Source organism: Dipteris shenzhenensis, chromosome 26, assembly GCF_047967505.1.
Source record: "Dipteris shenzhenensis isolate YYH24624 ecotype China chromosome 26, Dip_SZ_1.0, whole genome shotgun sequence".
NCBI lineage: Eukaryota > Viridiplantae > Streptophyta > Polypodiopsida > Gleicheniales > Dipteridaceae > Dipteris > Dipteris shenzhenensis.
The window spans coordinates 7630543-7656423 of record NC_141621.1 but is presented as its reverse complement, the minus strand read 5'-3'; the positions used below and the strand labels follow the sequence as shown (position 1 = coordinate 7656423).

Below are 25881 nucleotides of genomic sequence, written 5' to 3'. Positions count from 1 at the left end.
GAAGAATGTCATGCGAGATGGAAGAATTCTTTACGAGTTCCAGGTCTAATTAAAAACCAAGCTCTTAGTACTTGATCTAATACGTATACTCCTGTATGTGGAATTGCACTTTTGACCCGGAATGGCCAAGTCTTTAGTTAGCGATTCCTATATGGAATTGGTGGCTTACAATATGAGCCTTCCACCTTTGCAGGCAGGCCTAGTTGCATTTGTGGCAAGAGATGGAGGAAGCTATGAGGTCAGCGAGTCGAGATGCCATTTTCATGATGGTAAGCCACATATATTTCTTGATACGCTTGATGCCTTGGACACAATATATATTAGCCGTCTGAAAGTAAGAAATTTCGACGGAATGACAGAGGGTTCTACATGGCTTTGACAATGAAGAATTATGCAATGTCCAAAAAACATTATGCAATTTGCAAAATACACGATGCAAGATTCCAAGGAACGCACATACATTATGCAATTTGCAAAATACATGATGCAAGATCCCAAGGAACGGCACATTCCTTGGTCTTATAATTTTTGGAGAGAAACTGTGCCAACTCTCCCCCCACATGAGCGTGTAGTTACACGAACATGTGGTTATATATCATGTGAAATTTGTGCCCAAATGATCATGTTTTCACATGATTATATGGTTATATACATGCCAACTTTCTATGCACATGCCAACTCTCTATCCACATCAATGTGTGGTTATATACAAGACGTGAACAATGCTATCTAATTATACATAACAATAAAACAAAGATTTGTTATGCAAATAAGAAAGCATTTTCAATTGTGCTTCATTTCCAATATACCTTCATGCCATATCTTTTTACATTTTCAATGTATTCGAACATAACTCATCACCCTCACTTTCATAATCTAACACATGCCGCGTAGTGACGGACGGAACCTTGGAGCCGCGCAGTCCAGCCAAGAACCAAGGTTGGCATATAAGGCCATAAGGCCCCAAAATAACGCTATAGCCAATTGGTGCATAATAGGTACTAAGTTGCGATAGTTTTTTGAGTGGGTGGAAGAGGGTCACGTGTTGGAATCCGAGAGAGTTCCCTCTGGTTAGAAGCACAGTGTGCTTGTAATTGCAGCGCTACCACAGGTCAAAGCAACAAGGTTGCGTTGGCTTGCCACAATCTTGTAGGTTGGGATGTGAACCCCCTTTTACAACTCAGAATTTCCAATCAATAGTGCATATAGGTCGATAGACAAAAGTACTAAAACGCTGATGAGAAATTTTGACATTCTCTAGCTCGCTAGAAGCTCGCAGCATTGACAAATAATTACTAAAGGAACTGAGCCTCCGAGAGATAGATATCAGCACACGGACGATGTCTAACATTGGATTGTGTATAGCTTTTGTGCTAGAATTTATCATCTTTAGGAAATTACACATATGCTAACCAACATATCCAAACATGCAAAACACGAGGAATGCATATTGACTAATCATATTTGTTTTTCAGATTCCAACATTCCAGCAAAGAAATAGGCGACTTCTCGTCGAGCTGTGGACGTCACAAAGGACACTCCACGTAAGTAGAATGTACTGTCATTTCAATTCTGAAATGTTTCTGCACCGTCTGTTGCTCTGGTCCGCATTAATGCGCTACACCTCCAACACTGGAGGTGACTATTCGAAACGGGGGGATGGCACGTTCCCCTATGATATATAATTTTTGGAGAGACATGTGCCAGCTCTCCACCATACATTACGTATGGTTTTTTTTTTTTTAACTCCTCATCTTGAGCACGCACACTTCTTCGCACATTCTGTTTCTGCAAGGGAACATTACATTTGCTTGGTTCGACCAACATACTAATCATGTCTGCAACACTTCTGTTTTCGAGATGTTTGCAGCCTCCAAACGAGTGTCTTCTCCTAAAGGTATGCACAACAAAATGTATTTGCTTGATTCAAGTTATTTTATCAATTCTTTCACCTTCTAAAGATAGATGTTCAGTCCATTTTGGTTTTCCTGTTGCGTTTAGACAAAACCACGTGAGTGAAATTATAGCAAAGTTTCGGATGTTTTTTATTATTAATTCCTGTAGGTGTTTAAACCCGAACATAAGACATCGATTCATGTCACGATGTAGAAATGACCATCGGAAACTCCTTCGAACATGACCATGTGTCAACGCTCAGAGCAGCCAGAGGTCGAGCTATTCAACTTGACATAACATCAAGAAAGATGTCCTTGAGGCCAGCTACGTCATCGTGGTTGACCATCGCAGATAGATACAAGCAATGGGTTAGTAATTGCGCGGCTATTTTCTCTAGCCTTCAAATTTGCGGTGTCTGTGGCATAACCACGCTACTGTCTGCAAACCACAGGATCGTTTCGTCGCAAGGCATAGAAATCTCAAGCCACAGCGCCGCACTCGGAAACATGATACTTTTGGATGCCTGCGAGAATATGGGCATGCAAGTGACTTACTGGAAATGCCAAAGCTGCACACGAGATGCCCAGCGGAGCAGATACATTGTGCGGTTGATGCCACAGTACTCTCGGCAGTTGCTTAAAACAAACCACCTCCACACGCAACTGCTAAGCATCATAGATGTATCCATTTCAGTTGCCACGACTGCAAATGCGGTTGCTCGTGGCACACTCGATCGAAGGTCACTTCTAGACAATCCTCTGATATCTTGGCGAAACGTCCCACTAAGCTCGGCTCAAGAAATCGTGACGAACGAGCTATCAGGTGTGCTCGCATACAACATCGAGAACAATCCAATATTGTGCAAGTACAATTCTTTAGCAGAGCATGCGGACATCAAGATGGGTATGTGCATCTTGAGTCCTCAAACCATTGCAGGTATCTTGGAACTACACGATGAGACAGCTCCCTTCGAGTTAATGTCAATAGCGGAATCTCAGCCTGAGCTCCTGCTTTTGCAAAACATGGTGGACCCCGCGAACCGTCGCGCCTTTGATGCAAGGGACAAGCATGAGTTTGCCTCCATACAGCTACGGGGTACAGAAATGCTTTCAGAGAGGGTCGCTTCATTCCACGTCGATGGAGTAGCAGCAGCTGGCAGTGCGTGCGTTGACATAACCATGGAGTCAGCAGTGTTCCCATTTGTGTTCCCTTTCGGACGGGGCTACTATGATGGCTGCATACAGTTCAGCAACTATGTGAAAATGAGAATATGCACCTTATTCTCTATCTACACGCTCTATAAGCCGTACCTGTTGATCATGTTCCAATTAAAACAGGCAGTGATGATTGCCAATTCAAGCAACTCTACATGCTTGCAACGAGACATCGACCAATATAGGAAAGCCAACCCTGCCACGACCGATGAAGATGCAATGAGACACGTGCTTCGCTACAGCATGCCATCAACAATGCCGGGGTCCCCATCGTGGCATCGACGGCAACTGAAGGACCTCATAACGATGGTCGATGCTTGGGGCCTCCCAGATTTCTTTCTGACATTCACTGCAGACGAGGTCACCGATACACGGTGGCAAGAAATTAATGTGATCGAGAGCATCGCAACGCATTATAATGCGCAATTCACTTGGAAGGACTGTCCTGTTGAATGCGTGGCACTTTTCCACGCACGCTTCCACATGTTCATGCGCAAGCATTTGCTTTCATCCGACGGTCTGCTTGGCCGAATACAACACCATGTCGTTCGTTATGAGATACAAAACAGGGGCTCCCTACACGCCCATGTCATATTGTGGGTCCACCATGATGACCGTCGGCCGGCGAATTGCAAATGAGATTGCAGCTTACGTCCCCAGGGACGAGGCCCTGGATCCTCGAAACACAAGGCTGCGAGAACTAGTTCTCAGGAAGCAATTGCACGTATGCAGGAAAGCGTGCTACGTCGGACCGTCACACCACAGTTGCAAGCACGGCTTCCCTTTCGCAACACAGCTAGAATATGAACCCATCCTCGACCCTCTAACGCAACGTTGGTTGTATTACCGGCCGGGACATGAGCACCGAAACGTCGTCCCTTACCACCCTTCCGTGTTACTGTTGTGGGGTGCGCACATGAACATACAGCGGGTGACAAACTCTTCAATCTCTCACTACCTCCTCAAGTACGCGATGAAATCTGAACCAATGGGCAAACTAAACATCCGTTCAGAAGACGCCTCACGTTTGGGGTTGCAACATCTCGACGAAGTAAAGCTGAAACTCATCGCCGCGAGCCTCCTATCAAAACCAACCTCTCCAACAGAGGCCGCGCTAAACTGCATGCAGATACCAATAATCACAAGGAGCGAGACCGTTCACTATGTCGACTCCTTGCCACCATCTCTAAGACAACGCATTGTCTCGCAAAACAACAACGTCACCCTGCACCCGGTCGACATATACTGTGGGAGACCGAGCGTCATCGAGGAGAGCACGTTCTACGATTACCATAGGCAATATGTGATACGAAAGCCCAAGGAAACGCAACGTGGAACGATCGGTCTTGACCTCTTCGGCAACAGGATCGCAAAATGTGAGCGAGTAGTCAGATTCACTGACTACCACCCTGGACATCAACCAGAGGGGTACTTCTACAACGTGCTCTTGCGAAAACTCAGCTTCAGGAATGAAACGGAGCTCATATCACCTGCCAACATAGCTGGATCCTACTTTGTCGAATGCCAAATGCGCGGCCTCATATTGAGCAATGAGGACCTCGAGATGTATGTGACCGAATACACGCAAAGGAACTTGCTAGCGACTGACCACACGGACCAGTTGATCAATATGATATTGCAAAAGGTTGCGATCATCCGAGACTGCCCGATGGAAGTGCCTAACATCGACCAACAAACCGTCGAAGGGCCAACACGCGCGAGGATGTTGCAAAAAATGGCCGAGTTTCGCACCGTCGCCAATGCCGCATTGACAGTAGAACAACAAAGAGTCTTCGAAAGCCTGGCTTCAACAAGCTCGGGGCTACACGTTGTCTGTGGAACACCAGGTAGCGGCAAAAGCTTCTTGATACGGTACTATGTTTCGCATCTGGTAGCGCAAAACAAAACGGCAATACTTTGTGCATCAACAGGGGCGGCTGCGACGCGGCTGAGCGGGATTGCAACCACTATACACTACCAATTCAAGATCCCTGTGCGCAGCAGTGAATACCCACCGAACATCCATGAGACGGATGAGCGACACCTCGCAATCAAGGAAGCCAATGCGATCATCATTGACGAGATGTCCATGCTAACAAGGATGACTTTCGATCTCGTGGTAAGACAAATCGTCAATGTCACTAATGGCACATTGCATGAGCCATTCAGACACAAAATGCTGATAATTTTTGGTGACCTGGCACAATTACCGCCAGTCTGCAAACACCGCGAGGATCTCTGCGAGCCATGCCACATCACGTCCTCTGCGCACTGGCCTGCAGCGAAAATGTACCACATGCAATTCTCGGTGCGACATGCATGAGACATGCCGTTCCTGGCATTCTTGCATACCATAAGACTCAGGACGCCCACAACTGACGAGATTTCCGACTGTTTGGGGCAGTGCATTGTCGACAAGGAAGGTGCATGCCACTTCATCGATGCCGAAACAACCATCATTTGCACACACAGAGTCGATGTCGCTACCTTCAACGATGAGCTTGTGGAGAAATTCAACACTCCCGAGACGATTGCGCATGTTCAAATACACAGTAACGCCGCGAGTGAACCAGCTCTCAAAGAATGGTTGGAGGACAAAAGCTTCAACGAGATAGGAAAAATTTGCGTGGGGGCGAAGGCAATGATAACAGAAAACATCGACCTCGCAATAGGTGCCGCAAATGGAGCAATGTGCAAAATCAAGAGCATCAATGCAACTAGCAGGGGGGAAATCAACGGTATCACTGTCGTCGTGGACACAACAGCGGCCGTGCTCACATTACGACGCTCGAAGCATCAGCGAAAGGCAATAAATGGAAAATGGTTCCACAAGTCCACATTTCCACTGACCCTAGCATACGCTATCATGGGACACAAATCCCAAGGCGCAACCATATCCAACAAAGCGCTGCTCATATTCCGAGGAGTGTTTGCCCCTGGCCTGGCATACATGATGTTGTCCAGAGTGACTGAGAGAACGAGGCTGCGCATACTACATTGCCCACATCCAAACATATTCAGACCAATTCCACGAGAGTTCTCACAGCCGACAACACAACCACGCGCATAAAGGTATTCACTACCAGAGATTGAAAAAGGCAGAGGCAAGTCATGAATATGTTGCGTCAAACATGCGTGCAAGGAAAATGGTTTTAATATCTTGTCTGTTGTCGAGAACAGGTGCAGAGAATCATAAAGCTCGGGACATTGCAGCATAAGACATGGACGCAGACAAGGTAAATTCCACCAGCATGAAAGAATCTTTTTTTCTTGAAGATTTAAAAAGACGGCTCATTTGAAAAGACGGTGTAATAAGTCGTGCCTGCAAGCAGCTATTTGCGCTATACAAAAGCAACGCGAAGGCAACAAAACCTCCACCAGCAAAGAGGAGGTTCTTCCTAACCACAAAGCAATTCCGGCTAGCAAACAATGCAGGAGAACGTCCGGGAGCTTACATCAACGGCTTCAACACGTATGCGGAACCACGCGACTTCATTGACAACTGCAATAGGCGTTTGCCAGCTAAAAGAGAGCCGGGAGGCTTGAGATTCGCAAATGGTGCGTAATGCTTCCGAAAATTTAAAAAAAACACAACAATTGAGAAAAAGAAATAACGAGTTGCAAGAACAACAAACTCATCATCGATTGCACTTCTCCTGCAGGACTCCTCAAAGAGATCCTTGTCGAGCTTGACATTGAGTTCGATGAGACCGATAGGATGATGGAAAGTTTGGAGGGCCAGAAGCTACTAGACACGAAGACGAAAGGAATCACAGCGTATGCGTGCGAGCTGATGCATTACGGGTACAACGTATCCTTGGAGTTGCTGAGGGACACGACGCGCGATCAAGCAACGGCTATACTCGAACAATTCATGGAACAATTTGGAGGGATGCACGACGCGACGCACCCGGTGACGACAATGGAGAAGGTAACGTATATTTTCGACAGGGACTTATACGAGGAGCGCTTCGGTATTGGAAACGATCCTTTCACGCCAACAGAGAAAAACCAGGGTAAGTAAATAAATGCATTCTATTATGGAACTCAAACGGGAAAAAAAAGTCCGAAAACCTCGATGACTAACGTAACTGTCAATGTTTACGCAGGTACGACATTGAAAGACGCAAGCCTCGAGATGAAGGAGGAGCCTCCACTGAATCGCCCGCGCAAGGGAATCGCGCGAGCCTCGTCGTCTACTGCATCACGTGCAAGCCCAACAACAGAAAGTACATAGGGAGCACGATGGACCTGCCACGGAGGATCAAACAGCACAATAAAAAACCACCGGCGAAAATGAAAGAGGACTTGCAACGTTACAAGCCCTTCGAAGAAAATTTCGAAATCAAAGTTTTGGAAACAACAGACACCGTAGACAAAGCACGAACTTTAGAGCAGTACTACATAAGGAGCCACAACACAGTAGGTCCATTAGGTTACAACACGCTCGAGGGCCATCCGGCCAGAGCGCGGAAGTACTATTTCCTAAAGCGTAGGAACATAATTTGACCCAAAAAATAAACATTTGTGCCTTAGAAAAAAGGGATCCAATGAAGTTGCAAATGGTGCTGGAACTTTTGTCGTACATGCAATGCAGCTTTGGGTTTGGATTTTTCCAATCACAGTTGCATGCTTTTGGCTCAATTTGGTTTTGATTTATTATTTATACATTTCTGAAATACATCTCCTCGTCGTTCGCTCGAAGTGGAATGACAATAGATTTGCTTACAGTGCAAAGAATAGGAATTTGTCTTCCTCCGAAAAAAAGAAAAACTACGTTTTACTGTCGACATGAACAACATCAAGTACAAGCAGGACTGGATGATAACGAAATCTCTAGAAAAGGTTGCATGCAATTGAACATCAATCTTCTGCATCATTTCTGACAACGTGACTCATGTGAACCTCAACAATATAGCAAAAGAGAGAAGTATTCATCAAGAGCCCAGCTGGCCAAGCACTCTAGTTCTATATTCTACTGTGAGAGGAAGTGATGCCAAAGTGCGATTCCATATTCTACGTTAGAGGAAGCGATGCCAAAATGAGATGAAGTGATGCCAAAATGTGACGTTACCAAGGCGGTTTGATAGCCTGATGGCATTGGGCAGATGGGTATATAAGGGCAAGTTTGCATCATATCTTGTTTATCATCATCTTCTTCTTTTGAAGCTTGCCAAGAGCTCTGTGGTGGAGGAACCTATCTCTGTGAAATCTTCACTGCCCTTCACAAGGATGAGCTCTTCAGGATCTGGAGGCCGAGGAAAGGCCAAGCCCTCCAAGGCTGTCTCTCGCTCGCACAAGGCTGGCCTCCAATTCCCTGTGGGCAGAATCGCCCGATTTCTCAAAGCTGGCAAATATGCAGAGCGCGTCGGTGCTGGAGCCCCCGTCTACCTTGCCGCCGTCCTTGAATATCTTGCCGCAGAGGTATCATCCCTCGCTTCAATGTCTCTTCTTTGCTAGATCCATCATTTCACATAGACGCTTCTTTGTATCCTTGCCGCCTTTTCGTGCTCTCATCGTGTGCAGCGTTTTTGGTCGATACGTAAGTATGAGCGTTTTCGTCCCTACAGTCAATACATCGCGGCTTTAGTGCTGGATCAAGGGTGCCGTGCTTGTAGGTGCTACGTGCGAAATTTTGGATCTGGCGATCTAACCTGGGGGTCACATTACTTACCAATTTGGATCTCTGATTCCGTGTTGCTTGCATCAATGGCATCTACATTCTCAGGTTTTGGAGCTAGCGGGGAACGCTGCCCGGGACAATAAGAAGAATAGAATCGTTCCCAGACACATTCAGCTGGCTGTAAGAAATGATGAAGAGCTCAGTAAGTTACTTGGAACCGTTACGATAGCAAACGGGGGTGTGCTGCCAAATATTCACTCTATGCTACTCCCAAAGAAGACGGGCAAGGGCAAAGGGGAAGCTTCACAGGAAGTGTGAAAATTGCACTATCAAGTTAACTGCGGTTTAAGTAGAAGTTATGTCGTATGTCGCTTGAATGGTAAAATTGATGCCAAAAAAGTGAGATACTTAGGCTGAGAATAATCACAGTTGCATGACGCTTGGGAAATTCAATTCTAATGACGTTCAGATTTGTGCAGTGATGTTACTTGGTAAGCCTCCAGTAAAACATTACATAAAGGTTCCTATGGATATTTGGAAGGTCGTTTTTTATTCTGTTGCCTGGCCCTATTAGGACATCTTGTTTTTCTGGTAATGTATTGATTCGAACGTGAAAGTTAAAGAAGTTTTCTCCATTTTCTCCTAATCATCACAAGAGTGTTAAGTCGGTGCTCTGAACTTCTTGGATTCATGGATGTTCAGGTATTCAATTCACGTTTTTTGTCCTTTCTAATTGGTGCTTTCTAATTTATGCTTTTTGTCCTTTTAATTTGTGATAGTTCAGTTGAGGGCTTTTGTGAGAGACAGGGTCTGGAGAGTTGGATAGTGATTGCTGCATGGCCGATGTTTGTGCGACTCATCAAAACTGCTACTTAGAGCTAGATCCTGACTGTGCCATGTCAATGCATGGAGAGGGGGATGATGCTCCTGCAGAAAGATGTATGCAAATCCTTTTGGTCCATTGATGTATCTTGAAAACTTGTCATCAAGGCTCTCAGTGTTGTGATGGATTGCACGACCCTTGTTAATAAACAAACTTTAACCTCTAAAAACCAGGGACTGAGTCATTTCCACCCCCACAAAGTCCGAACAAAAATTACTGATAGTGGGAGACATGTCATGAGTGTTCTTTAGCTGCACCCTGCCTGAGTTCCATACGCCTGGAGAATTTATCCCATAAGCACCAAGCCTATGGCTAGCAGTCCACACAGTGAGGAATGATTGCAGCACAGTTGCCCTGTGTCATCTGATCATGTACCTGAGGAGCTGCCTTGAACTGTTGCTGCTACGAGAGGAACTGATTGCTGGAAATGGTGCATGGAAGGGGCATTCATCACATCATTGTGGTAAGAGAAGGAATCGTTTCATAAGGGGAGGATTCTGCAAGAATTGGGCTTTATTTTCATCTAAGGCTCACACAGGACAATGGGAGAAGGTGGAGCCTTGATTGGCAGAGTGAAAAGAAGCAACTATGTTCTGCGTGTGGCCAAGGGGTACAAGATGGGGAATGATCCAGTCCTTGATGCCATCCGCTGCATGATTCTCCCCTGAAAGTTGTAATGAGCAATGTGTTGGCCTCTCCACACGGTGAGCAATTATTGCAGCAAAGTTGCCCTGTGTCATCTGATCATGTACCTGAGAAGCTGCCCTGAACTGTTGCTGCTACGAGAGGAACTGATTGCTGGATATGGTGCATGGAAGGGGCATTCATCACATCATTGTGGTAAGAGAAGGAATCGTTTCATAAGGGGAGGATTCTGCAAGAATTGGGCTTTATTTTCATCTAAGGCTCACACAGGACAATGGGGGAAGGTGGAGCTTGGATTGGCAGGGTGAAAAGAAGCAACTATGTTCTGCGTGTGGCCAAGGGGTACAAGATGGGGAAAGACCCATTCCTTGATGCCATCCGCTGCATGATTCTCCCCTTAAAGTTGTAATGAGCAATGTGTTGGCCTCTCCAGCGTGTGATGGAGCTGCAGGCCATGGTTGCTTTGCACTCGAACCATTCTGCCGGCTCTACCGAAAGTGCAAAGCTATCCATAGCAGGAAGCCACTACGAAATGATTGCCATTGAACAGTTCGGCACACCCAGGCCATGCTTTCTGTGTTGTAAATACCTCTCTTGAGAATGAATGCACTTCTTCTCAACTATCACCTGAGTCTTGAGCCCTTTTTACTCTTACCAAACCTGAAGCCAGTGACACAGTCATGGTTGACAGGATACATGTGAGAACCACTAAGCTTAGCTTGTAGTGCTCTTGATTTGTTCTGCCAATAATTTTGCCTGCTTGTGATCTTAGAGTATGTATCTCAGACTCTACTGCCTTGCAGGATCCACAATGTATGTTTGTTGCCAAGAAAAACCCATACTTGCATAATCACAGTTGCTTATTATCTTTGAGATTGCACCTTTTCTATGTTGTGATTCCATCTGTTATTGCAAGCACTACATCCCAACTTCGCCTTTCCTCTAATCTGAAGGTGCAGTGTTATCAGCAAACGTCTGATCCACATCTTGTCTCTTTATGGGGGTAACCCTCTGATCTGGCCGCTTTCACTGCACATTGTAGAGTTACTTAGGAAGGGCTGTTATAGTACCCCAAATAGCATTGGGAATAATGGACAGCCTTGCCTTTTGATCTGTGGAGGGTAAAGGGCCTCATAACTATGATACATCTATAAAGAGAGAATTAGTTGTCTTCTTGAAGTCAGGACCAAATCTTGGTTTTGGGAGGGTCTCAAGGATGATACGGTCAAGGGGACTATAATCCTCAGAAAAAACCCTATGCTAGCTCATAGTGTTTTCCGTATCATTTCTACTGGTATAGAACAAACTGTGTCATTTGGCTAAATGTAAATATGGATAAAGTCCATTGCTAATTTGCCCTATGCATACATGTCTTGGACATTGCTTCGGGAAGGAGATAACTGAGAAACCAAGCATAGTCGTGAAAAAAGTCTCTTATTAATCCTATTTGTCTTTACTTTTTTGAATCTCGAATGCTATGTGGAGATGAACCCAAGCGATCTAATGTTAGCATCCATGATAATACCCTGTTTTATGGCCCCTAAGCTGCCTATAAACTGCCTTGGCTTGTGTGGTGTTAGAGCTCCTATGTTGCTTGTGTGGACTGCTGAAGGGTTGCTATAGCTGCTGCTTGTCTGGCTGTGAGAGGCAAAGGGGCCCTTTCATAGGCTCTCTTCCCTGCCACATTGGTAGTCAAATGTGAAATCAAGTGTTGTATCATGACGGTCCATGGCTGATCACCTTGCATAAACTAAAGAGTCATTTTCCATTTGTGAGCCAAAATATGCATGTGAATATCAAGAGTATTTTGACCCCCATGTGTTGTTGGTGAGCATTGGTTCTTTAAGGAAAGTAACCTCATGTGCTTATAACCTTGCTTTGATTTCCAGAAAGCCTCCAAGATAGTAGACATAAAAGAAGAGACTCCGCAGGTCTTTAGAAACCTAGTATAGCTGCTTATGCTTGGGCACTATATAGCTGCTTATGCTTGGGCACTAATGACGACATAAGTGTTGCTTTGCTTGCTAAGTATGTCTTCCTTTTGTTTTTCATAAAAGTTTTTGTTTACCTCTTTTTTTCTTCTCTTTCATTCTCTCTTTTATTTTCTATGTAGAGTTTTGATCTTTAGAACAACAAAAAAATCTGAATTTGTATGATTGGACTTATTCTAGTCTTACAAAGGTATATATATATAAAAGAAGAGATATCTTACCTAGAAAACATCATGAAGGAAAAAACGATCTATTATGTAGATGAAATAATCTCCCTAGGCCAAAGAATGTTACGAATGTTACGCCAATCTTTTGCATGGAGTGGTAGAAGCTTGGGATTTTGAAAGATGAAATGCAGGCTAGCTACCAAACCATACACTGATAAAGCACTCATGATCGAGGAAATATGCTTCTCCTTGGTTTTAGAAGTGAAGAAAGAGTCATTAGCATATGATTGTGCAATCATCCGCCTCCCTCCAAGAATCTCCAATCCATGTGAGCTACCTATAGTAGCAATGAGCTGATCAATGTATAGAAGCATTGGATGAGTAGCTACTAAGTAGCTATTGCATATAACAAGCCAATGAGAGGGCATCCTTAACAAACTAAACGACAAAGAGCAAGTCATCATTTGGATCTCCAAAGAGAAGCCATCAACTTATCATGATGCAACCAAGAAATGATACCAAATCCCCGTAAATGCATAGTCTCTCAGTTGAAATCCCATTAGATAGTGTCAAAAGCTTTTGAAACATCATTGTTTAACAAGAGAACATATTATTGAGTGTACTTTGCATATTCTATCCCACAACATAAGCATTTGCAGTATTTTCCATAATATGTCTTCAAGGAATGAACCCATATTGGGAAGGATGTACCTCACCATGGTGGCCACTATCTCAGCAACGAGGTTGTAGATGATTAGCATAGTGTAATACGCCTCTAGTTAGCAAAACATTCACACCAATGTTTCTTAGCAAATGTTTTTGACCAACCCTTTTTTAAACTAGCTAGCAAATGCTAGCATTTGCTAAGTTTCCCAAGTAGTATTGACTATATGCAGTTATGTAGGGGAAAGGGCATCCCAATACTCAAGGGAAAACTCTATAGTAAGACCATCCTAACCCAAAGACCTCCATTTGCCACATGATGCCACACGACTTTATTGCATCTCCCAATAGTGAAAGGTATGGCAAATCAACTATTGGGCATAGTGGCTCACATAGGCTTGGTTTAAGTGTGCCCATGATGTGGTCCAGTTACCACTAGCATCTTTGACTCGACAAATGTTTTCACATTATCTTTAATGATGCAGGCTTTTGAATTTTTTTAAAGACAGGCAGGCCTTATCTAAAAAATCCCTTTGCTTGGGCTTGGTTTCCCATTTTTGAAATTTTGTGTGATCATTGCTGTAAAAGATGCTTAGCTTGACATGGATAAGTTCCATTAGTAGGAAATAAATCCCTCAATTGACTAATTTCTATCAAATTTGGACAGATGTTTTTAGCCTTAGCAACTTCCTCCCTAAGATTGTGCAAATAATTCTTCCCACATTCACAAATCACATACTACATACGAGTAATAAATGCAATCCTTGCAAATCAACATTTATCGTGCCCAAAGAGGTGCAATGACATTACAAGCCATGTCCTTGTCTGCCTCATGTTGCAAATAACTATTATTTACAATGAGAAGCCTTTGATTGGGTAGCCTGTCATGTTGCATCTCATGAAAAGACAACTTTAACTAAAGTGGAGAATGATCAGAGTGTTGATAAGCATAGTCCACATATACGTGGCACCTAAATACATCGCATTGGTGCACATCAACCACATACCAATGACCGAAGTGTGCTTGACTGGTTGATTATGCATTATGCTAAAAAGTGTCACCAGGCAAGTCCCATGTTTCTTTCCATAGGTTTGAAAGACCCAGGTGAAGTACTAGTCCAAGGCTCATGCTCAGAGACTAGCACATGCATACAACCAAAATATTATCCTATGCTAGGGAGAATTAGTAAAATCCCCAAAAATGGGTGTTTTCAAGGAAGAATGTAGAGCATATATTGAGGCAAAGTCAAATATCTCCCTCTATACAAGACATTGCATGATAATCCATCTACCTTCTCAACATTAAAATTGACAACAGGCTAAAGTGCACATTTCACAAGAACTACCACACTAGAGGAGTGCAGTCAGCACTTTTAAAAAGTCATATCCAACAAAATGCCCCATCTGACTTGCATATGCATGTTGATTATGCTCTTGTAGAGCAACTATGTCACACTGGATTTATTGACATAAGCCCCTACAAGTTTCCATTCTTGTAAGCAACATAATATGTGCACATTATAAGTCAAGAACTTTATTTGTTCTAGAATATTTATAAATATGTACAAAGAATTTCCTAGAAAAGACATGCAAGACTGCATGTCCACCTCACGGTCTGTGCTCTGAGCTTGATGTGATACTGCATCATGTTGAATGCATTGCAAAAGAGCAACATCATCTTCTGGGAGTAAAGTATGACGCCCAGTCACAACAGCCCAAGTAATGCCTATACCAAAATTCTCTATAGAAATATGACCATTAGAGGAAGCACTAGTCTAAGTATGAGATGGAAGGGCCTTCCTAGCCATAGCTATTCTTTTGGGGATAGCTAGCCATCATCAGGACATGTTTTTTTGGCGAGCATTTATTTTCATTATGTAGACATTTCTAAAACACCACCACAAAATTGGAATATCTTGAAAGCTTTGTTTGGTTCAAGTGTTAGGACTTCATGGTCAAATAGAAACCCTTTGGGATCTAGATGGGAGATGGAGATTCATTGGGTGACACATCTCATGAAGATATAGTCCATTGTAAAGCAGCTTCAAGCACTTGGAGTACGAGTTGAAGATGATGAGGCCAAGGTGATCTTGCTCTCTAGTCTTCCACCAAGGTATTTTGAAAATTGTTGCATATCGAGATTGAATTCTGATTCCTTAAATGTTCATGATGTAGTATATTGCTATTTGGATGCATCTAAATATTGAGATTAGGCCCTCCATTTTATGAATGGAATCACTAAAATTTCAGCAATGATTGAAGCTAGTACATAGTAAGTTTCATAAATCCTCAACTAGCTTGTTTAAGCAATCAAATCGAATGGTTTGTAACATTATGTAACACAATCATGAGAGCAATTAGGCTCCTAGCTGAGCAAAAGTGAGGATTGACTTGGACAAGGATGCAATGGGAAATGCGGTGCAAGAAAGATAAATGTTTTGGATTGCATGCCACCATCCAATTGATAAACACTATAGGTATCAATGATTATTTGGTTGTTGTACAATTGAATTTGTTTACTATCAAGAACAGGGAAAGGAGTTGGTGGATATAAATCCCATCATGCAAGCACATTCAACTTTATCTCAAAAGCCTGAGTGGGACGATGTTGGCTATAATCACATGATACAATGTTGAAATAAGGTAAAAGCATAAAGCCTAACTAGACGCTCTATAGAAACTAGGGTGGGTAGGTAGGCCATGTGTCTTTTCTGTTAAGGAGAGCCTATGTAGGCTACGTGCATCGAAATTTATTGCAATGATTCGTAGTCAGATTACATGACATATTAAGTCATTACATTCAATTATTAATCAAATCCTATATTTTATTGAGTCTCTTTCTGTCATGGAGCATGCACCCGTTAGTAATTTGAAAGTCATTCTGAATCCTAGCATTTTATCTTCTTTTTTTAAAGAATAAAAAAATTCATGGACATGAGACATGATATAGGCTCCATCATGACCTAAACTTCCATGCAAATGTAAAAGGTAATGCTTTAATTATTAGGTTAATGATGGTCTGAGATTGGTGCTTTTGAGATCTAAAGCCTGACAAACACATGAATAGGCATGCTTGGCATTAGCTCAAAATTCACTCTCTTACAAAATGAAAGATTCACCATGGGTGTCTCTTTCAAATTTTGAGTGCTCCGAGAAGCAATACAAAGAAAAAACTTTTTTACAAAAGAGTATTGATCAAGGAAAGAAGCAACAACAACAAAAAATTCAACAAATGGCTTGATGAGAATCATAGGTTGGGTTCACATGATATGTGAAGGGTTGCCTTCCTGGGTGGACAAATAAAGAACATGGTTGTGGACAACTTGGGTAAAAGAAAGTTGGGTGGCCTGTAGGGGTCGGATGCGAGATATGTGTCAATTGTGGCTGGCTACTCTCGCTATCCCACACATTGCAGACCAATCACCTATCTAAGAGGGCTTCTCCACACCACTACTTGGCATTGAGGAGCCTTGTCGATTAGGTAGAAGCACGAAAAAAAAATTGCATCCCCGCGAGGAACTCTTGATGCCTAGCAACATGCAAGTTCCCAGTTGCACCAACTGCCATTGGGCTAGCGAGAGAGAGAGAGAGAGAGAGAGAGAGAGAGAGAGAGAGAGAGAGAGAGAGAGAGAGAGAGAGAACATCTAGAAGAGGCCAAAGTGGCCTATGAGACCAAAATCAATACATCTGTAATAACTAATGAAGTCTCATCAGTTAAAGATAAAAAAACAATACTAAAATCAACTCATTCTAATAGGGGTAGAAATGAAATGAAGAGAAAAACTCTATAAATACAATATTGCTCTCTCCCTCTCATCCCAGTATATCCATCACGATGCTATGTAGGCCAAAGAGATCAGGACGTCTCGGCAGATGCCTATGATGTCGCGCAATAATGGCCCAAATTTGTCCATGGAAAGGGTGCCTGGGGTAGTCGGGGACACCAAGTGCTAGTGCTCTATCCAAAGTGATCCCGTCTGAAGAGAATGGTGGTTGTGGCCATTGAGGGGTAGGTTGTTATTGGTGTAGGTGGCACGATAGCTTGTGGAGGGGCTACTCAGAAGAAATCAATGATAGATCTCTAGTTAGATGGAGTGATAAAGGCTCAAGATGGCCGTTGATCGGCGATGCTGAATCTCTAGCAAGAATTAGACCCAGATGTCTCTTATCCTCAAACTCCATAACCTGTCCACTGTCAGAATGGCCCAAAACCCTTTTTGAACAAGCAATGATACCTCCCTCGGATATCATAGTAAACGAGGCATCTGCATATGTAATGCTCCTCGGTCTCAGGCTCTCTCCCACAAAGCTCGCTTATCCATTGCTATGCATCCACATGTGTCCATAAGCGAGTCTCTATCTGTAGTTGGTGCGATGAGGTCCGTAGTCATCCGCTGACAGGTGTAAGAAATGACTCTGATACTGCAAAATCTGTGTCCTCTAACCCAAGTCCTCTCAGTACCCAGTGTCAATATGTCCATCCTTGTCACCCAATTTAGCTCTAAATGGCTAAGATTCATGAGCTATAATCGAACAGCAGGAGTCTATCGGTTTGCCTGCCATGCAGGCTCAACCATACGCTCATTTGGGAAACCAACGCTCATCATCCCCTTTGGCTGCCAACTCTCTAGAGGATGTAAGTTGCAAACGGGGATACTACTAGCTACCAAATCCTCTCTAAGAATGGCATTGCTTCTACTACCACTAGTGCTGCTCCTAACTCAGCTCTAACAATCTCATGTGCGACCGATCCTTTACTCTCCAAATCATGCATGAATACTTTTACGAAACAAATCATGAAAGAAAGAGAGAGAGGGGGGGGGGGGAGGGGGGAGCATTGAATACTTATACAAAACGCATCCAAATTAGTGATAGGACATCCGTCTTTCTTGCAGACCACGGTATGAAGGCACCCATAGATGTTGCTTGAAGTGAGAGAGAGAGAGAGAGAGAGAGAGAGAGAGAGAGAGAGAGAGAGAGAGAGAGAGAGAGAGATTAAACGTCTAGAAGAGGCCAAACTGGCCTATGAGACCAAAATCAATACATATGTAATAACTAATGAAGTCTCATTAGTGAAAGAGAAAAAAACAATACTAAAGTCAACTCTATTCTAATAGGGGTAGAAATGAAATGAAAAACTCTATAAATACAAACTTTTAGAGATATTGCTCTCTCCCTCTCATCCCAATATATCCATCACGACGCTATGTAGGCCAAAGAGATCAAGACGTCTCGGCAGATGCCTTCGATGTCGCGCAATGATGGCTCGAATTTGTCCATGGAAGGGTGCCTAGGGCGTGGCTCGGGTAGTCGGGGACACCAAGTGCTAGTGATCTATCCAAAGCGATCCCGTCTGAAGAGAATGGTGGTTGTGGCCATTGAGGGGTGTCGGTGTAGAGGTTGTTGCTGGTGTAGGTGGCACGATAGCTTGTGGAGGGGCTACTCCGAAGAAATCAATGACAGATCTCTAGTTAGATGGAGTGATAGAGGTCTGCTCTCTCTCAAGATGGCCGTTGATCAGCAATGCTGAATCCTTAGCAATAATAGACCCAGACGTCTCTTATCCTCAAACTCCATAACCTGTCGCAATGGCCCAAAACAAGCAATGATACCTCCCTCGGATATCGTAGTAAATGAGGCAACTGCATTTGTAATGCTCCTCGGTCCCAGGCTCTCTCCCACAAAGCTGGCTTATCCATTGCTATGTCCATCTGTGAGTCTCTATCTGTAGCTGGTGTGATGAGATCTGTAGTCATCCGCTGACAGGTGTAAGAAATGACTTTGATACTGCAAAATCCGTGTCCCCTAACCCAAGTCCTCTCAGTACCCAGTCTCAATATATCCATCCTCGTCACCCGATTCAGCTCTAAACGGCTGAGACCCAGGGTGGGGCAATCCAAGCTATAATCGAATGGTGGGAGTCTATCAGTTTGCTTGCTATGCAGGCTCAACCATACGCTCATTTGGGAAACCAACACTCAGCATCCCCTTTGGCTGCCAACTCTCTAGAGGATGTAAGTTGCAAATGGGGATACTGCTCAAATGGGGATACTGCTAGCTGCCAAATCCTCTCTAAGAATGGCATTGCTTCTACTACTACTGGTGCTGCTCCTAACTTAGCTCTAACAATCTCATGTGCGATCGATTCTTTACTCTATGGCAGTGCTTCTACTACCACTGGTGGTGCTCCCAACTCAGCTCTAACAATCTCATGTGCGACTGATCCTTTACTCTGAGAATCATGCGTGAATACTTTTACGAAACGAATCATGAAAGAGAGAGGGGGGGGAGCATTGAATACTTTTACAAAACGAATCCAAATTAGGGTGTTTACAGACTTGCACACCATGGACACCGCCCACAGATCATGGATGGGCAAGATTGCCTGCCCGCATCTAGTCCATGGCCCAGATGCATTCAATGCACGATGGGCGGGCATGGGCGGCTCTGGACAACTTAGTCTTGCTTGAGGACCACGGTGTCATAGATGTTGCTTGAAGTCCTCTTGAACAACTAAAACGGCTCTTTTTTTTAAAATTGAGCTTGCGTCTCCTCATCGTCTGAATTCAAGAAAATGCTCCTCAAGGTCGCTTGTTGATTCATGCTATCCTCCTCATCATATCTCCATCATTTGATAGATTGATCAAGTGCAGGATATGTATGTTTTCGCAGATCAGTGGAACGCTTCAGAATGAGGATGGCACTCGAGCAAGGCATGATCGACGCAGCAGCTGGGTAAATTTATCTGCAAAGCTCGTTTCCAATTTCTGGTCTGCAACTGAGAGTTTTCGTTTGGTTTGTGATGCTTGTGTGGAAAGTGGAGTTGCGTGTGGGTGGAGAATCGGTTGATTTCTGTGGATTGAGGGTAAACGATCGATGATTGATTCCGGCAAGGTGGAATAGACAAATTGCTGACGCTTATTGTGGGTGGAGGAAGAATCGGTGGATTTCTTGGGTTGTGGTCGTGTGTGTGAAATTTGATGAATCTCTCGATTGATTTCTGCGGGTTGTAGTCTGGTGTCTGGAAATCGATGAAGTTCTTGATGTGGTAGAGCTGAACGGGTTGAGTTCTGTTCGGCTGTGGGAATTCATGGAGTCGTTGATGAGGCTGGAGAATCGGTTGATTTCTGCAGCAACCCAGACGGGTGCTCGTCAAGCCCAGTCGCAGACGTGCAAAACCCGGAGCCTCGTCTCCCTTCAAATTCGCAGCATTCTCGCCTCGGCCGCAGGCAAGTTCTTCGCATTTCTTGTCAAAATTCCATGTCGCTTGATTTTCGGTTCGCTCTCTACTTAACTGCGTCTTCTCTGTATAGCTCACGAATGATGAGCAAAAGGAGTGCTCAAACGAGTCGGAAAGGCAGCAAGCTTCTAGGCACCCCAATGCGGCTCGCAGGATCCTGGTAGCGAGCTGCTCCACCCCGGTCAAGGTACATCCCGGCCTAGCATTGCTTGAAATGTTCGGATTCTTCAATCATCTTCTTCAACAGAAATCAACCGTCGCATACTTCCAGTATTTTCAAAAGTTGTTAGGGATGACGTTGAACTTCTCATCTCAAAACTTATATGATCTTTAGCGTGCAGACTGTGTTCAGTACACCATCCAGGGTGAAGACACAATGTTCCAAGTATTCAAACCCTGAAAGAGATCCCGGCGTTATCCCACCTCCTCTCACCACCCCTTGTACGTGTCCCTGTAAATCCATCGGTTGCCCAGACGCCGTCTCGTCGAAATATCAGATCAATGAAAAGAATGCATCCTTCCTTTCCACAAGGCTTCCCCTCAGAGTGCTTGCGCAAAGGCAGAACGTTTGCGGTATGCCGACATCAATCCCGTCACCATCAACTTTGCCCAGGAGGGTGCTTCGTATACAGCTGTCACCGTCAACTTTGCCCAGAAGGTCAGCTATGCAGGATACGCTCCCCGGGGAAAGCAAAATTTCTTCGTTTGCAACTCCCAAAAGATGCAGCATTTTGAAGGGTGACACAAGACGTCCATTGGAGAGTGGTAATCGTAACGTAGCCAGAAGGAAATTGGAAGGTTTACTTACTGAAGCCCAAACCCCCAGGCGAATGAGTGGCAGTAATTGCGGAGCCACTTTCTCCAGCGGGCAGCACTAAATTAGGTGTAATGTATCAGACAATGTCAGAGTGCTTCCATTGGCTATTTCTTTGACAATTCGCAGTTCTACGAATGTTGCTAGAATCCAGAGTCATGATTCGAACCAAAAGGGGAAAATGACAGTGGTTGTACGCCAACCTCAACAATGTTTTCCGTGGCCACGTTTGAAACTTCCGTCCAGCAATCGACTTCAGCCACTGCCAAAGACCAACCAGCTACGTTTCCATTGCACTCTGTATCAACTAGCCTGAAGGAGATGGTAGAGATAATAATACAAGGCTATGAATATAGCTTTGTAAAATGTATGTTCCCGGTCAACCATCTATCTGTAGGATGATCGTGTTTACTTCTATTGACCAGTCTACGCTTTTATTGTTTAAAGGTTTAATTCTTTCTTTTTATATTTATGATGCTTTGTCGATTGTTTAGTGATTGCTTACCTTTGTCTTTTACTTATTCCTTCAACTTTGCCTTCAAAGTTCTTTCACACAAAGATCCTTGTATAACCAGCTCGATTTCACTCATCCTTTACTTTGTCAAGGCGCTTTTATGTGCTTCAGCATCTTTTTGTCGAGGTTGTTGAGTGAAGGGTCCTTTTAAGTAGGAAGGGAGCGAGCGTATTGAATAGTGCAATGACATGTGCGAGGGTGTATATTCTTGAATAAAGGAGAATACCACATCAGACGCCTTCCGATTTCTTAGTTTGGTCTTACCGTTATTGCTTCAAGTTTGCCTCTTTAATACAAACTTCTTTGCATAACAAGCTAGATTTCACTTATCCTTCGCTTTGTCAAGGCCCTTTTGTATGCCTCGGCATTTCTTTGTTGTAATTGTTGAGTGAAGGCTCTTTTTAAGTAGGAAGGAACCAAAGGCATTGAAGAGTGCAATGAGGTCTTCTTGATTAAAGGAGCATTGCACATTAGATGCCTTCCGATCTCTTAGGGGCTTAGCACATGGGAAGAAATAGGATGGGAATGGGAAAAGGCGGTCCCAAGTGGTCCCATGCATATTTCTATCCTATTCCCATCCCACCATGTGCTAACAAAAAAAGAACTAGGGATGGGTTTAGGTGGAAGAGTACACATGGCATCATTTCATGTGTTTAGGAGGTGGGGGCCATGTGGGGACAAGGACACTTGTCATCCTCCCATGTCTTGGAATCTCTCAAAAAGGGGAACCCATTCTGGTTGCCAGGGTCTAGAGGCCATGGTTCAGGACAGAAAAAAAAGTGGCTACTCCCACTTTGAATCCATCGTGATGATGACAAAAAGATTCCCATCCTAAACCCATGTTAGCCCCACCCATGTGCTAAGGCCCTTAGTTTAAACTTATATGTAATGCAATAGCATGCTTGCCTAATATGGGAAATGGACATATGACATGTGGCAAGGCTAAGTGGGATTATCCCACATACAAATTGAATAATTGGGAGGACTAATATATACCGGTGAAGGCGCCCTCTCTCAGCACCTGTCATTTGCTTTCAGAGAACAAGACACAGAGGAGCTGGGTGGTAAGGCCACACGAGTGAAGCTAGGCAGCTTTGGGTGCCAACAATAGCTACTTGGTTCCCTTCTTTATTTGCATGTTCTCCTTGCTGTTCTTGTCCTGCATGTATTGCATATAAGCTGATCAACAAGTCAAAACTCATCTGCATGCCCCTCATTCTCAATCATTAAACACACAATATCCAGATGAAGGCTGTGAGTGTACGCAATGCACTGGACTATCTCCATGTTACACGCCCTGCCCCCATGGGGTACACGGCTGAACTGCCTTCAACCACCTGCCCTCCAGATCAGGCCACCACACCACAAACAACCGCCAGCTGTGGACAGGCATGGCCCTCAACATTCAGTTCAGAGGCTCCCCTGGCAGAGGGTTAGAACGCTGTCATGGGCCATTACCTCCTGTCAAGCAGTACATTTCTTAAGAACAATCAATCATGATGTTCAGCTCAGTATTCCTGTCTGGCAGTTGTGTGCTCTTTGATTGCAGTGCCTCTGTTTGCCTTAAAGAGCATTCCCACAGTAGCGAGAGCGAGATCGGTCCGAACGTTGCGATTAACCAAAAATAGTACTTTCAGGACTTTGCACCATATTTTGTGGAGCTCTCGCTAACATGAGAATTTTGAGGAGAAATAAGCGTCGAATTCGCTTATCCTCGAGTTTTGGGAGATCGCAGCAAATGGGAAGGTTGGTTGCATCCAAAAATCTTGGGACATGAGCATCAAAATCGCAAAGATAGGCGGAAGCTATGATGTAGTGTTCCCTCATTGCGCTGCTGTTTTGACGCCTTTGTTTTCTCTGAGATCTCCTTTACTACGCGGGAATGCTCTCTTATGTTCACACACGGTCCAAGTCTCCAATGCTCACACAGTCCACGGTCCAAAGATCACCACCTGCGAATTGCCAGATGTCTGCATTCGTTAGCAAGGAGGAGCCTTGCATGGCTGTTGGCACCAAAAGTGTCTGGGTCGTGTGGGACCTAGCCACCCTGCTCCTTTCTTCCCCCTTTTCCAAAAGTCCTCCCTTCTCCAAAAGGGGCGATAAACGTATGCTTATTTCCCACATAAGGTCTATCTCCACTTATGGAGGGTGAGGCATACACCCTCACAACTATCAAAAAGATTTCTCAAAGAGACTCTCTGGTTGATATTCTCTCTCATGAGAAGTATATAGGAATGATGGAATGAAAATCTCTGCTGATTCTTTTAAGTGTTAAATTCACCACCCAATGTTTCAAGCATGCTGCATGGCCACCTGCTAGTGATCTGAGGTGGCACATGGACGACCATCCTGACGGTTGATTTATCCATAGCTTACTCTGCTTGACACACCCAGAGATGTGTTTGATATTGTGGCAAACTATGCGTCATGTGCCTTTGCATTCTACAGACACGTCTTTTACAGGATGACCAGATCTTGTGCAGTTTGTCCATGGTATTTCAGAATTTCCCTCCTGTCAAGTTTAACATTTTCATCCTGCAGCGTTTCTCCAAAATTTGTCAATTGTTGACTAATGAAATTAATTTTACTTAGATGTGCTGCCAACCTGCCATCTCTAGGCCAAAAGATCCTGCTCCAACATAAGCTCAAAACTATTAGGCTTGTCTTGAAGCAGACTTTCAGGCAGTGTGCATATCTCAGATGCATCTTCTGCAAGACTGACATGATGGACGGAACTAGAGATGCATACAGGGAGAACAATGCTAGCAACTACTTACGAAATTTTTGAGACAACTATGCTAATTTAGTGCACAGAACTCAACAATTGACGCTCATGAAGAGAGAACATGGAACCAAAATACCTCCTGCTTATTTGTTCTTCACAGTTGTTACATTTATCACTGGTTCACCTGATCGAGTCTCACATCAGTGCCAAGGTGCATGGACACCTACCAGTGATCTACTTATTGAACCAGCCCCTTGTGTGTATGTGGGCACGTGTGTGCATGTGCACCCCCCCCTTCCCCCCACACACCCTCCCTCTCACTCTTTCTCTCCCCCCCTAACTAACCATTGAAACCTAATTAAAACTTAAAGTGAACACAAATGGAGCAATGGGACATGAAAACTACTGGGTCAAGATAATCATGTGAGGGGATGAAATCTACTCCTTTAGTTAAGCTTTCCTTACATTTCATACGTGTCTAGGATAAGCCACACTACTTGAATGAATTTGTATCGCAAGATCTATTGGATTTGACTTGTGCATGCAATACACCAAATCTAAATCCATTGAATGTGGGAAGGCATCCTGTAACCCCCTTTTAGGGCAGAAGCTAGCCTCAGCATATTTGTTATTTCTCTGCTGTCATGCCAATGGCTGTCATTAGGGCGCAGAAGTTTGTTCAGGTCTTCTTGTGCATCTGCGCAGCCTAGTCAAGCAGATAACATCTCCAGCTCCATTCATTCTGAGGTTGTCATTCTCTAGATGTCAGCAATGCTGTGGACTGTTTCCTCTCTCTTTGTGTCAAGGTCTGTATGGACGGACTTGATTCGTCCGGCCATCCAACATTTTGTGGGTGCATGGTCTCCCTTGCTTGGTGTGCCTGGTTCCCTTGATGACCGGATGACCTTCCCACCATACAGTCGTGTCAAGCTTCTGGAGAGTCTTTTTGGAAAGACTTGTCAAAGCTTCTGGGAAGTCTTCTCTCTGATAGACCTAGCGTAGCGGTCCTTTACGTTGAATGATACTCTTGCTTCGGGTATGGTCTGCTACTGAACTCTTATATGAGATAGAAACTTGTGTAAATGTCGCGATTAGAGATTCTTCTAGATTAGGCAGCTCACTCTTGATCACTGGGTGAAAATATCCTTCTTTTTGAAGGACACTTCTGCCTCCGGGTTGACTATCACGAGCGCTCTCTCTCTCTCTCTCTCTTAGTGCACATATAATATTTCTCTCTCCACCATCACATATTCTCATGTTCTCGCTCTCCCTTGGGTGCCTTACTCAAATGTATGCACACACGGACACTCAAACATGGGACACTTACACACACATACATGCACACATCCTTGTTATAGATTCTCTCTCGCGCGCGCGCTCTCTCTCTCTCTCTCTCTTACACAAACAAATTCTCTCTTGTGAATATTCCCCTCAACACGCCATACACTCAAACTTAGAAGAGATGCACACACACACACAAACTCTCAAACCTAGGGTGACATATGA

At 44.1% G+C, this 25881-nt stretch overlaps 2 protein-coding genes across 3 annotated transcripts; both read left to right on the top strand.

Moving 5' to 3' along the window:
- Window positions 1-8151: 8151 nt before the first annotated feature.
- LOC147884605 (histone H2AX-like) lies at window positions 8152-10983 on the top strand. Its single transcript, XM_087397686.1, has 2 exons — window positions 8152-8534; window positions 8839-10983. The coding sequence occupies exons 1-2, from the start codon at window positions 8205-8207 to the stop codon at window positions 9049-9051; spliced, it is 543 nt and encodes a 180-aa protein (XP_087253812.1). The 5' UTR covers window positions 8152-8204; the 3' UTR covers window positions 9052-10983.
- An 8628-nt stretch (window positions 10984-19611) lies between these two features.
- On the top strand, window positions 19612-21589 carry LOC147884604 (uncharacterized). 2 transcript variants are annotated; one of them, XM_087397954.1, is made up of 5 exons: window positions 19612-19668; window positions 19755-19817; window positions 20216-20311; window positions 20396-20509; window positions 20664-21589. In XM_087397954.1, the coding sequence occupies exons 1-5, from the start codon at window positions 19657-19659 to the stop codon at window positions 21198-21200; spliced, it is 822 nt and encodes a 273-aa protein (XP_087254080.1). In that variant the 5' UTR covers window positions 19612-19656; the 3' UTR covers window positions 21201-21589. The 2 variants fall into 2 exon arrangements, with proteins under 2 accessions (XP_087254080.1, XP_087254081.1); XM_087397955.1 differs by having other exon boundaries at window positions 20657-20791.
- Window positions 21590-25881: the final 4292 nt, after the last annotated feature.